The sequence below is a fragment of the Ursus maritimus genome, unplaced genomic scaffold (genome assembly GCF_017311325.1).
Source record: "Ursus maritimus isolate PB19 unplaced genomic scaffold, ASM1731132v1 scaffold_26, whole genome shotgun sequence".
Taxonomy (NCBI): domain Eukaryota; kingdom Metazoa; phylum Chordata; class Mammalia; order Carnivora; family Ursidae; genus Ursus; species Ursus maritimus.
The window spans coordinates 42,294,302-42,307,616 of record NW_024425119.1 but is presented as its reverse complement, the minus strand read 5'-3'; the positions used below and the strand labels follow the sequence as shown (position 1 = coordinate 42,307,616).

The following is a 13,315-nucleotide window of genomic DNA, read 5'->3' as shown; positions in this document are numbered from 1 at the left end:
GCTTACAGCTGACCTGCCCCATGGTCTGGCACAGACTGAGTCCTCAGGAAAGGAGGTTTCTCTTCTTTTCCCAGCGACAGGAAGGGCATAATCCAGTGCTTGGGTTCAGAGTCCAGGACCTGGGAATCCAAAGAGAGGAACAGCTTAGAAACAGTGGGAGTGCCTGCTGCGTGAGCCTGAGAACCTGTCCGGGCGGGGGGCTCGGGACCCAGGCCTGCCCCGGGCCCGAATCCCCAGGCCAGGTCCTGCCCTGGGTAGGGTGTTCCCCATGATGATTAGGGGGCAGGAAGACGGGCGCTGGCCAGACATGCCATTGAGATGAACTCAACAGAGTGGTCTTTGATCTTCTCCGGCCAAGCCCAGTTCTTGAAAGGGATAAAAGTCAAGGAGAGTCTGGAACAGCTAGACTTGGAAGGCTCCTCATCCCTGTGACACTTTCGCTCCTCTGACTCTCTGGTACCAGCTTCCACCATGACCCAACGATCATCTGTCACCATCAAGTCAGGAGGCACTCGGAACTTCAGTGCTTCCTCGGCCAGCCTCCTCCCAGGCTGCCGGCCCAGCTTCAGCTCTGTCTCTGTATCCCAGGGCGGGAAGAGCTTCGGGGGCAGCTTTGGGGGTGGCTTCGGGACCAGGAGCCTCCACAGCTTTGGGGGTAGCAAGCTACCGCTGCGGCCGGGCCAGCAGTGGGGGTGCCGGCTATGGGCTGGGTCTCGGAGGCATGGGCTACCGGGCCGGGGGAGCCTTCGGTGGGTACGGATTTGGAGGCGGGATGATGCCTGGCTCCGGGGGCATCCAGGAGGTCACTGTCAACCAAAGCCTCCTGACCCCCCTCCACCTGGAGATCGATCCCTCCCTCCAGCGGGTACGAAAGGAGGAGAAGGAGCAGATCAAGACCCTCAACAACAAGTTCGCCTCGTTCATCGACAAGGTGAGAGGCAAGTGGGGTCCCCACCAAGAAAGCAGCAGGTGCCCAAGGTACCTCTGTTTTCTGTGCTTTTCTGAGGTCAACTGGCACTTGCCCAGGACCTGTGATTCTGGGGGCTGGGAAGACAGCTGACCCGGCAAAGGAGGGAGCGGAGGGACCTTGTTGAGGTGGGAGCAGAAAAATGTTCATCTCCACACACCAGAGCTGTCTGACCTACGGCAAGGTCATTGCTCTTTTCATGGATAAGAAATGTGTCCTGGGCTGAAAGTTAGGCAGCAAAAAGGGATCATTTTATAGGCAAAGGAATGAAGGAATGAACGGTTCTGAGAAGCAGGCTGGGGTTACCTTTACCTGCACAGTTAATAGGGGAAGCCCTCTGGCCATGACCTTCCCTGGTGACTTGAGTATGTCGGGGAAGCTGAGTGGTTGCCAAGGAGCCGGCTTTCCCACTTCTCTTCTGGCAAGAGCTGAGCTGTGACACCAGCCCCAAGTGCACCCTGCGGGATGGCCTGCGCTCCTAGGGATTTCCGCAGGTCCGGGGAAAGACGCTATTCTACTTTGTTCCACCACCGGCTCACGCCTGAGCTGGTTGCTTTGCCTGGGAAGAACCAGTCCAAGGATCTGGCTTGTTCAGGCTCCATATGTGGGACCTGGAAAGAAGAGTGCTAGACTCTTCCAACCCAGACTCTACTGCTAGGGGAACATCCCCTAACTTCTTGGGCCTCGGTTGGGTTGGACAGACAGACTAGTCAGGGTGACTCTGCAGGTCGAACAGGCTTTGGAATGCCTCATCATAGGGTCGCCGGTCTACGAATGTGCCAGTCTGACCAAAGGGACTGTTGAGCCAGGGGTTCTTCCATTTGATCACCCGTGACACCCCACTTGGCCTGGTATCTGCACCAACAAATACGAGGTTTCCAGGAGACTGGCTCTGAGGGGAGCAGGCAGGCCCTCCTCCGCTTGGTTCATCTAGAGAGGATGTGGGGACAAGGGGATGTGATAGGGAGGGACTCAGGGCCCGGATTGCCCTCCTTTCTCTGACAACAGACACGAAAGGTGAGAAGGGCAGGAGGGGCATTTGTCGAAGGCCCTCTGGAGGCACACTGCCATCTCCAACATTTTGGAGTCTCCTTCGTCCCTTCATTCTGAGGCTGTGGTCATTCCAGGGGCTCCCAAAGAAAGGACTTTGTGTAAGGACTTTCGCATATTCCCAAGGCAGCCTCCCAGACAGAGGAGCAGATAGATGAGAGCAAGTCAAGCAAACCAGACTAGTAGCACAAGAGCTCGAGGGGCCCGAGAGAGCAGAGGGGGCTTGCCCAGGCCACACAGCGGGCCAGCGACATGGCTAGCTTTGTGCCCAGATCCCCCAACGTGACTTTAGAGTGACCCATTTCGGCGATCCTGGACTATATGGGCAACTGAGTTCAGATTGCAGATCTAGAGAAATCATGTAGCAAAGAAAATGGACAAACAAAATTTTCTGCCAAGAACCTCCTGCCCATTTAATGGGACTCAAAATCCCGCCCAGTCCGGTGCTGGTGGAGTGTTCTTTCCTTCAGCTCCCGCATGTTGGCGTGGTTTGGTGGATGCAGACGGTTTCCAGCCCCTCTGGTCCTGGCCCTCCTTACTTCTCCCTCCTCCACACCAAGCCTCCACCCGTCTCCCAGGCCCACCACACCCACATCTGGGTGGCTGTCTACGTTCCAGGCTCCTTCCAGGACGAGGACGAGGAGGAGCCTGCCACCTGGACTCCAAGCTCCTGCAGGGCCTCCCTGCACTGTTGGGGGGCCCTGTGTCCCACAGCCCTCTGGGAGGCTGAGGCAGGGCAGCCCTCACGGTCTCTCCCCTCCGGCCGGGGCAGGTGCGCTTCCTGGAGCAGCAGAACAAGGTACTGGAGACCAAATGGAGCCTCCTGCAGGAGCATAAAACTGCCAGGGCCAACATCGAGCCCATGTTTGAAGCCTACATCAGCAACCTGAGGCGGCAGCTGGACTGCCTGGGTGGCGAGCGGACGCGGCTGGAGACGGAGCTGAAGAACATGCAGGACGTGGTGGAAGACTTCAAGAACAAGTGAGTAGATGTGCAGCCGGCTCCGGGGAGGGCCCTGCCCCGAGGGTCCTGGAGAGGCCCCGCTCTCCGCAAGGGTCCAGTCCAGCGGGGCAATGGGACACACACTCAGGGAAGCGAGGCAGGATCGGTAAAAGAACTGGGACCCTGTGGCCAAGAATGTTGAGGCTTTGCGGAGGGATGGCACTGGAGATGATGACGGCCGGCACAGGCATAAAGAGCGGGTTCGCACAACCACCTCGTAAACTCTGCTGATGGGGACGGTAAGGCTCGGAGACAGCCACTGACTTGACCAGCGTTGTCCAGGTGGCAACTCCTGGTTCAAGAATGGAACCCATAGACTCTCGCTCTCACATTTGTTCAACTCAGCCCCATTGCTAACTTACACGACGTGCGCGTAATCACCCCAACCCTGGCCAAGGAGCAAAAGAAGACAGATTTGGGGCCTTCTCCATGAAACCACACACACGCACGCACACACACACACACACACACACAGAGCCCACTAGACACGATGGCATGCTCGTGCCTATAAATTCAAGCAGCTTCCTCTTTTTATTGTTTAAATTTATTTCTAATGCTCTTGGTCCAAACAAAATAAGTGACTTGATAAGGCGTTTCGGTTATAGTTTGTATAGTGTAATGAGAATTCAGGTCGGAGTTGAGTTTAAATGGTAGCACCCTCCCCCCCACCATGGTTGTTTAAATTTAAATGAATTAAAATGAAATAAAACTTGAATTTCAGCTCCTCAGTCACACTAGCCACGCTTCAGGGGCTCAGTTGCACGTGTGGCTAATGGCCCCAGAGCAGATACAGATATAGAGCATTTCCATCATCACAGAAAGTTCTCTCGGACAGCACTAGCTCTATTGAATCTAGAGTCAGTGGAGTTAGAATCTTGGCTCAACTACTTACTAACTGAATGACCCCTGACTCTGAACTCTACCTGGTTCCTTTGTCTGTTAAAGGGGATATTAATAGTGCCCACCCCGTAGGGGTTGGGAGTATTAGATCAAAACTTGCGTGTGAAATACTTGGTAGGGTGTCCAGCGCCCAGCACGTCGTAAGTTGTTGGGAAGTGTTCACTACTTTTATTATAGGGATGATTAGGTGTGTCGTGATGCAGGACACAGGCAAGAGAAGCGAGTGCAGATGGAGAATTTATAATATGTATGCAATATGGAGTAACAGTGTTTCAGTCCAAGAAGGCTTCCTGGAGGAAGAGACTAAAGCTCAAGGTGGAGAAAGAAAGAATTGCAGGGGAGGACTATGGGGGGATCTGTTGAAGAGTGTGTTCCTGGTTAATGGACAGTGATGTTCCTGTGGCAGGGCCCCTAAGAGGCCCGTGCAGGGGGAGGGACTGTGAACTGGAAAATACAGTAGGTGAGGACAGTTGCATGGAGTCAGGTGAGGAGAAGATGTTCAGATGCCATTAAAAGGCAGCATAAGGAAGCAATAAGGAAAACCACATCCGTTCTGGAGAAGGCACAGTACTGAAGATTCAAGGGCAGGAAAGAGCTTTTCCCAGATCCTACTGGACAGTGGAGGCAACATAAAAACGGGGAGAACCCACACATGCTTAGCGTGGGGTAGTACCTGGTGGTTTTAAAAAAAATAATGACAAGCCAATTCGGAGATGAAGAGCCTCTGAGAGGCTAAGTGACCTGCCTCAGGCTACTCAGCTGGGAGGTGGAAGAGACAAAGCCCAGCCCAGCCGCTGCAGAGCCGCTAAGAGGGTGAGATTCACTGACGCTTATGAGGGCTGGGGAGGAAATGGGTTACCTAGGGCAGAAGGGAAGCTTCCTTCCCAGAGCTCAGTGAGCAAGGGGGCACCTCCCCTGTCCCTGGGGGGCAGGAGGGGAGAGGGGCTGCTATCTAGGGGCAAATTGAAGAATGAGAAGCCTGGCCGGATGGGGGAGGGAGGGCCCCTATTAGCCTGAGGCCGGCTCCCTCTCCATGGTTCAGTGTGGCTGAGACCAGAAGGGCAAGGCGACGTGAGGGTGCGACGGGGCGCAGGAGCCAACCAAGGCCTGGGACTGTCTGCTTCGGGCCGGACCACTCCTCTTTTCCTCCCTTCTTTGGCTTAGGGTGACACCAGGGGGTAAAAAAAAGAGAAGCCTGCTGGCCCCATTATGGGACGTCAACACTCTATGTAGCAAAGCCTCGAGGAAGGTAACCTCAGAAGGAACGAGGGGTGGCTCTGCTTTACTGTTATTTGGGGCTGGAGTTGTATTTGGACAGAGGCGGTTGTGTGTGACTTGGGGTGGGGACACAAGTGTAAAGGGCGAGCGATGCTGCAGGAGCTCACTGTCCATGGCTGCGCTGGAGACCCACACCGCCTGTCCACCTATAGCCCCCGCTGCTGGGCCTCACTCCCAGAAGCCGCTCCTAACACCCATCCGCTCTTCGGTATAGACTTACGATTGGCATACAATACGATATTATTTTCAGGTGTACCGCATCCCGATTCCATATTTTTGTATATTACACAACGATCACCTTGACAACCCACTTCTTAATCCTTCCCACAGGTACGAAGAAGAAATCAACAGGCGCACAGTGGCGGAGAATGAGTTTGTGGTGCTCAAGAAGGTGAGGGGACAGGGCCGCCCCCTCCTGGCTCCCAGGCCCCAGCAGCCCCTTCTGGGAGTGACGTCACTGAAGCCAGGGGCCTCGCAACTTCCCGTTCATGTAGCTGATCTTTGAAGCAGGTTTTACTTTAGAAATGAGAAAACTCAGGCTCAGGCAGTTTAAGTAAGAGGCCCAAGGTCACCCAGAAAATCAGAAGTGAGTCAGGATCCAGGACTCCAGAGTCCCAGCTATAAATCACGACACCAGCCTCTCCCCACGTGCAGTCCCTATGGGGAGAAAGAAGCAAAACGGGCCCTGTGCTGAGCTAAGGCTCCAGGACATCACGTCAGGCTCAGGAGGACAGGGGCAGGACAGGGATCAGCTCCTTGGAGTGGTGGGCCTTTCTGCTCAGCAGAGGCAGGCGGAGGGAGGGGAGGCCAGCTGGGGGAGGGAGAACGGAGCAGCGGTGGGTGCAGCGCAGGAGGGGCTGAGAGTGTGAAGAGGAGGGCGGGGGAGAGGCTGGGAGAGCCCAGAGGCAGCCGAGGCCCACAGGCCCAGGATGGGGTCGACCTCACCACAGGCAGGTGACCTAAGATCTGTCCACGTGGCACCAGCTCGGGAGCCGGTGAGCATTCCCTGAGAGCCCTGGTCCCCACATAGTCTTCGCCCTCCTGCAAGTTCCGCTCCAGAGCCTGGAACAAAGAAACGCCCTTACCCCTGGGAGCTGGCGTTCTCCAGCCTAACTCAGCCAGAGGGGCTGGCTGCCCCACAAAGGATGGGCCTCAGAGTGACCGCATGTTCTGTGCCCAGGACGTGGACGCCGCCTACATGAACAAGGTAGAGCTGGAGGCCAAGGTGGACGCCTTAATGGATGAAATCAACTTCCTGAGAGCTTTCTACGATGCGGTAAGCAGTGTCAGGGGCTGGGGGCCTGGGCCGGGCACACAGGCTGCTGGCTCCTTCCCTCGTCTCCTCTCTGCTCCCCACCCCGTCGTCAGGTTGGAATTCAGGGAGCAGGTGCTGCTTTCCCTACTGAGGAACAACATGAGGCTCCCTAGGGCAGCTGGGGGGGTCAGGCAAGAAATTCAACCTTGACTACTTGGACCGAGCATGTGCTATTGGTCAGACAAAAAAAACTGCCTGTCGATGAAATGCTCGTGGTTTCCATAGACACAGCTGGGCATCCTGGCTCACCCAGCCCAGCTCAGATTTACCAGCTACTCTTCCTAGAGAGGCTGCAGAATGATGCGGTCTCACACACCAAGTGGCAATTAGCGAGCCCTCGGGTGCTTCTAGAAGCACCCAGCACAACTGCCCAGCTCTCTTGAAGAAGACACGTATCGTTGTGCCCCTCTGTATGCCAGGCACTGTCCTCGGGGCTGCAGGGGAAGTGCTGAGCAGACACAACAAAGCCCCTAAGCTCTTGGAGCTTCTGTTACGGTGGAAGAGATGGGCTGCACAGAGAGGATGGAATAACTTCGCCATTTCAGGCATAGTAGGGCTGATGGAGAGACACAAGGAAGGGTGGCGGGCAGGAGGTCGGTGATATCTGAAGAGAAACGGGAAGAACCGAGGATCCAGGAATGCAAGGAGGAAGCCAAGGTGGCTAGAGGAGAGCGAGTGAGGCAGAGGGGTTGAGAATGGGGTGCAGGGTGTGCTGTGTGCCTCCGGGTAGCCCCGGGAAGGACAGGTGATATGCCCGTGCATTGCATATGTTCAGTGCCCAGCAGAAGTGGGTCATGTTCCGGGAGCAGGAGCATGGGCTCCATGGCTTTGGACAGGTTCCGTGACCACCCTGCCGCCCACACTGGGCAAAAAAGACATCATTCTTCTCTGCTTGTTCCCTGCGATGCTGACAACAGCAAGCATGTCGGCTGAGACCACCCTCCGATCCCCACAAGTTAGGTCCCCTACCAGGAAAACTCTGTGGGAAAAACATATCGCAAAACAACAAAAGAATAATTGCTTGAAGCGGGAAATGCATGACCAATTATGAATTTCATATGAATTATGAAAGGAAAGGAATATTTTTACTTAGATCTGTGCTGCGGACCAGGGATTCTCAAATTTTAAAGTGCATCAGAATCTCCTAGACCGCTTGTTAAAACACCAGGTAGGATTCAGTGAATCTAGGGTAGGAACCAAAATGTTGCATTTCCAGCAAGTTCCCAGGTGATGCTGCTGGGGCTGCTGGTCTCAGGATCCCATTTTGGGAACCGCCACCATAGATGATTCTGGAAGGTGAAATTAATTGTGGTTTACTGTTTCCAAAGCCGTGTTATGTAGACATGAATTGATTTAATCCTCACAGAAAGCATGTGAAACCGTGCTGGGACCAGCCCCTCTGAGACTCAGAGAAGTGATCTGACCCTTTTGGCCGATCCCAGACTCGAACACTTTGTTCTGGTGCCCGTTCTGCTGTCTCGAGCTGATTTCCATTTCCCATCTCTGAGGAACAGGGAGCAGCCAAGTTGGGAAATAGGACTGAGCTTTCTGGCTCCTTCTAACTCAGTTTTCTGTCACAAGAGGATTTCTTTATCTGGTGTGAAAGGCTGTGTTTTCTCAGAGCAGCCCACCACCGACAGGTCACGGCAAGGTGCGCTCCCTTGATAGCGGGAGTGACTTCTGAAGGATGCCGCCGGAGTTCCCTGTGCAGCTGCTCCCTTCGGGCAGATGGGGTGACAGCCAAGCCCGGGTGTAAATTCAGTGACCTTCCTAACGTCCTTCCCAGCCCTTCGGGCCTTAACAAGGTGCTGCACCCCGACAGTGCAAGTGAGGTCCTCGATGCCAGGGTCTGTTTCCCGGGCCTGGCCACTGTCTCCCAACACACACACACACACACACACACACACACACACACACACCCTGCTTCAGCTCGTCCGTGTGGGTTCCATCGCAGGAGCTGGCTCAGCTGCAGGCCCAGATCTCAGAAACCTCCGTGGTCCTGTCCATGGACAACAACCGGAAGCTGGACTTGGACAGCATCATCTCTGAGGTCAAGGCCCAGTACGAGGACATCGCCAACCGCAGCCGGGCTGAAGCCGAGTCCTGGTACCAGACCAAGGTGAGGCATCAAGGTCAAGTCCGTGAAACAGTCTTAGAGAACTGGGATTTCAAAGGTAAATTAGGTAAGAGCCTTGTCCTGCCAGGTGTCCCGGTCTGATGGGGTCAAAAAGATATGAGTTCAGCCTGGGGCTTACCCTCCATCGGGAGAACTGCTTGGGCAGCACCATCGGGACCTGGAGGGGGCAAAGAGATGAAGGCAGGAGTTGGTCAGTCCTCTGTGAGGGGGAGGATGGACACACCTCCAATGCCCTATAGCGGGCAGCAAGGGACAGCTGGACAGCACCAGCCAGCGGAAGCCAGAGGGAAGGTAGGAACAAGAGCCTGGATCCAGAGAAGGGAGGTGCAGCTGGGGGTGACCAAGGGGCGGGGACCAAAGGCTCAATATGGGCCACACCATGATACTTTCCAGGTTAGGGCAAACACTCTGAGCTGGGGAGGCATAAATATGAAAGGGCTTAAAAATCAGAGTGACAGGCACCCCTGTGGCTGCTGAGCACGTGAGGATAAGATACCTGATATGGAGGGGCGCCTGGGTGGCTCAGTCGTTAAGCATCTGCCTTCGGCTCAGGTCATGATCCCAGAGTCCTGGGATCGAGCTGGGTGTCGGGCTCCCTGCTCAGTGGGAAGCCTGCTTCTCCCTCTCCCGCTCCCCCTGCTTGTGTTCCCTCTCTCGCTGTGTCTCTCTCTGTGTCAAATAAATAAAATCTTTAAAAAAAAAAAGATACCTGATGTGGAGGGGGAAGGACGAAAGACCAGACACAGGACGGGTCCAGCTGTGGGGTGGGGCCTGCGGGCATGGAGATCGAGGGGCAGACAGCCAAGGGACAGTGCAGAGGGTATCTGATGGAAAGTAGCAGTGGGGGCAAAGCAGGCACTTCCAAGCAGCGCCCTGGAAGACTGTTGGGCCCTGGGAAGCCATGGCCATCTCACCTCTGACCTGACCACCCCCTTCCCCCAGTACGAGGAGCTGCAGCGGTCGGCCGGCCGGCATGGGGATGACCTCCGCACCACCAAGATGGAAATCTCCGAGCTGNNCCGCGTGATGCAGAGACTGCGCTCCGAGATTGATAACCTGAAGAAGCAGGTAGGGCTGAGCTCCCAGCAGCCATCCCGTCCGTGCCCCTACCCGCCGGCAGACCCAGGCCTGGTCCCAACTCAGCCCATGCAGAGAGGAGCCTCCCCAGATGAGTGACCACCCAGGAATGTAACTGTGTGGTCTCCCGCCCCACCAGGGAAGTCGGGACCTTCTTTCTGAGGTCTGCCCAGCAGCAGCTGCTCCCCGAGGGAAGGGTCTGTCCTCCGGGGCCATACAAAGCAAAACTATGCAGAGAAGCCCAGCATCGGGAAGGAACCCCCTCCCCAAATCATTTTCTCCACTATGGCTAAACCTCAAATTATCCAAGGAGGACAGAGATTAATCTTATTTTTGAAGATGATGAAGCTCCAACCTCCTTTGCATGAAACCCATTTCAGGAAATCCTCCCATATGTTTAACCTAAAACGTGTATCTTCCTGCATTCTCTGTGGGCGACCTCACAAACTCCTGTGTGTCCCTGGCAGTGCGCCACGCTCCAGAACGCCATCGCCGATGCCGAGCAGCGCGGGGAGCTGGCCCTCAAGGACGCCAAGCACAAGCTGGCCGAGCTGGAGGACGCCCTGCAGAAGGCCAAGCAGGACATGGCCCGGCAGCTGCGCGAGTACCAGGAGCTGATGAATGTCAAGCTGGCCCTGGACATTGAGATCGCCACCTACCGCAAGCTGCTGGAGGGCGAGGAGTGCAGGTGGGGCGCCTTCCCCACCGCGGCTGCTCAAGTACCATGGCTCCCACCGTGGCTCCAACAGATGCCACGAGACCACCAAAGCCACGGACACCAAGAGCCCCACAGCGTCAGGCCCCAGATAGAAATGCCAAAGGCAGAAACAGGGTTAAGATGCAGCTGCTCCCCAGAGGCGCCCTGCAGCCTCAGCCTCTCCCATCGTTGCTACCGGACCCAGGGCAGAGGGTCGGGGTGACGGTGTCAGGCAGTGGTGGCCCATGACTACCTGGAAGGCCATAGCAGGGCCCTTCCTGCCCAGCCCCCAGGCCACACTGGGATGGGCCTCAGGGGCTCCATGTTTGCCCAGAGAAGCCTGCAATCTGCCGGTCCCTCTCCACCTAGGGAACACGCATCCCTCTCCCCATTTCTCTATGTATTTATTTTAACTCAGTCTCTCTTCTAGATTCCCCTTGCAGATTCATATTAGCTAGATGAAAGGAAGGCTTGCTACGCACAGGGCCTGGCACATAGTAAGCACGCTGTGCCGATAGCTACAAATATGAGAGCCCAGGGCTCCTCGACTTCTCAGCCAATGAAGTGTCTCTTTCTCTCCCCCCGCAACAGACTCACTGGAGAAGGCGTCGGACCCGTGAACATCTGTGAGTAAATGTCTTGGGATAACAGAAAAGTGGGCGTTGAAATGGAAGCAATGGCATCACTAACAAGGAGTTGGTGATAGACGTGGGTGGGGATGTCATTAAGACTCTCCCAAGGGCTCTGTGGAGACCCTTCTCTTCTGTGGCCTTTCCTTTCTGTGGGCTCAAGAAAGACTTGCGGCGGGCCCTCACCCCCCAGGGCCAGACCCAGTGGGGTCACACGTCCATTCTGGAAGGACTCCACTCTGGTCCCTAGAAGGCCCCCGTTACAGGACAGGACAACACGCAGAGCGATGGGTCCGCAGCCTGAACACGATCCCTTAGCTAGTTCTGGCAGGATTCAAACTCACACAACTAACAAGAGGCTAGTGAACTGGCGCAACAGAAAGGACCATACCTAGAATTGAAGCAAAGGAATGGAACCAGCAGAGCACAGCAGGGCCTCAGCTCACAGAGGGGAGAGCAGGAAGCACCGCAGCTGGGAACGAGCCCGCAGTGGGAGGGACGTTCAGGGAGCAGCGAGTCCTGGGTGTGAGAGGAAGCATCTCCTTGGGCCCCAGGTGGCTCGGACCACAAGAAGAAGGCCAGAAACCCAAGATGGGGGAGGGCTTGAAACCAGTTGGTGAAAGGAACAGGAAAGCTTCAGCTGGAGAACTGGACAGAGAGGGACGGTCAACAAGGCATCTCCAGATGTTTGAAAAGCTAGGGGAGCTGCGTCCCACGGTAGTGAGCGCCCCCTCCCTGAGGGTATCGGGACAGGTGCTATAAACCATCGCCTTTTGGTGATGTGTCCGAGGTGATTACAACCTGGGGAGGCTCACCCGGATGGCCTTCAGGCCTCTTCCAGTATGGGAGCCCCTGCTCCTGCCCAGGACCCGAGGCCTCTTGCTCCGGCCATGAGAGCCCTGCGCCGCTGAGGAACGGACGCAGCAGGTGTGACCCCGCACTTGCCGCCTGATGTCTTAGCCCCTCCGTGTTCCTCTGGCAAGTGGACGTGATCCTAGTAATGGTGTCCTCATAGGCCTGTTGAGATCAACATGGCCACAGCTGTGAAAGTGCTTCGGAAAGTGCGATGTCCTATGTAGACGCTTACCCTGGGGCAGCGTGTCCGTGCCCACCCTCTCTGACCCCGGCCCCCGGCCCCAGGAGATTCCTGTTCCCTGAGGAAGCCCCGCGGGAGGGAGCCCTCCTGGGCCTAGAGCCTCGGGGACCCGGAGGAGCCTGCCAGCGTGCCCTGTGCCTTCTCTCCACAGCCGTGGTCTCCTCCAGCGGGGGCACAGGCTACAGCTCGGGCGGCGGCCTCTGCATGTCCGGCGGCGGCTACAGCAGCAGCCTGGGCTACAGCTCCGGGGGCGGCTTCAGCTCCCCCAGCGGCCGCAGCATGAGCGGCAGCAGCTCCAGCGTGCGCATCATCTCCAAGACGTCATCCACGAAGAAGAGTTACAGGAGCTAAAGGGCCCCGCCCCCTCGGCTGCCCCCTCCAGCCTCCCCCCGACCCCCAGCCCTAAGGCCTGCCGCTTCGCTGATGCCCCATGCGCCAAATCAACAGCAGGAGGCATGGGGAGTGGCCTGTGCGTCCTAAGGTCACCTCGTCCATCCCTCTGCCTCCGGACGGGTCCCCACAGACGTACCCCCCTTGCTCCTGATCCCAGGGCCCTCCAGGGTCCCCAGGCATCCACTCCCAGTAATGCCCACTCAACTGCTCTGTGCCAAGACCTGGGCTAGGACTTGGCCCAGCTTCCAGAGCAGGGGTGCGGTAGGATCTTCCTCTTCCCACCAGAGCCAGATCCATGGCACCCACAGGCCTTTAGAGAGGAGGGTAGGGCTTAGAACTGACCTTGGTGCCCCCAAAGGAGCTGCGGGTAGTCTAGGCCAGGGTTCCCACGCGTGGCTCTCTCGCCGCAGCAGGACGCTTTCCTGTAGGCCCCCTCCGACCAAGGAATGCTGCCAACCCAACCAGCATGGGGTGTCCCCACTTCCTTCTGGCTCGTCCCCCGCCCGGCTCCCAGCCACTTCCGCTGACAGCTCCCACCATCAGAATATTGGAATAAGAAATCAACACCCTTCAAAATATGACTGACTCGATTATTCATACTAGAATAGAATGATTTTATCAAGAATGCCAAAGTGCTTCACGGCCTGGGGCTACATTCCATGATAGTTCACAGCCAGATTCCTTTCAAATCTGCCTCATTTAGGCCAATATTAGAATTACCATCCTGCCCAGAATGGCCCTGCTGCTGAGTGGGAGGGAGGCAGGCTCATGCCA

At 56.4% G+C, this 13,315-nt stretch overlaps 1 protein-coding gene across 1 annotated transcript; it reads left to right on the top strand.

Moving 5' to 3' along the window:
* Nucleotides 1-471: 471 nt before the first annotated feature.
* LOC103675509 (keratin, type II cytoskeletal 5-like) lies at nucleotides 472-12,499 on the top strand. The gene is given in 10 exon segments (XM_040642505.1): nucleotides 472-662; nucleotides 664-931; nucleotides 2,790-2,998; nucleotides 5,528-5,588; nucleotides 6,378-6,473; nucleotides 8,467-8,631; nucleotides 9,592-9,717; nucleotides 10,194-10,414; nucleotides 11,015-11,049; nucleotides 12,300-12,499. Coding segments are annotated over 10 exon segments (1,572 nt in total).
* The last annotated feature ends 816 nt before the right edge of the window (nucleotides 12,500-13,315 follow it).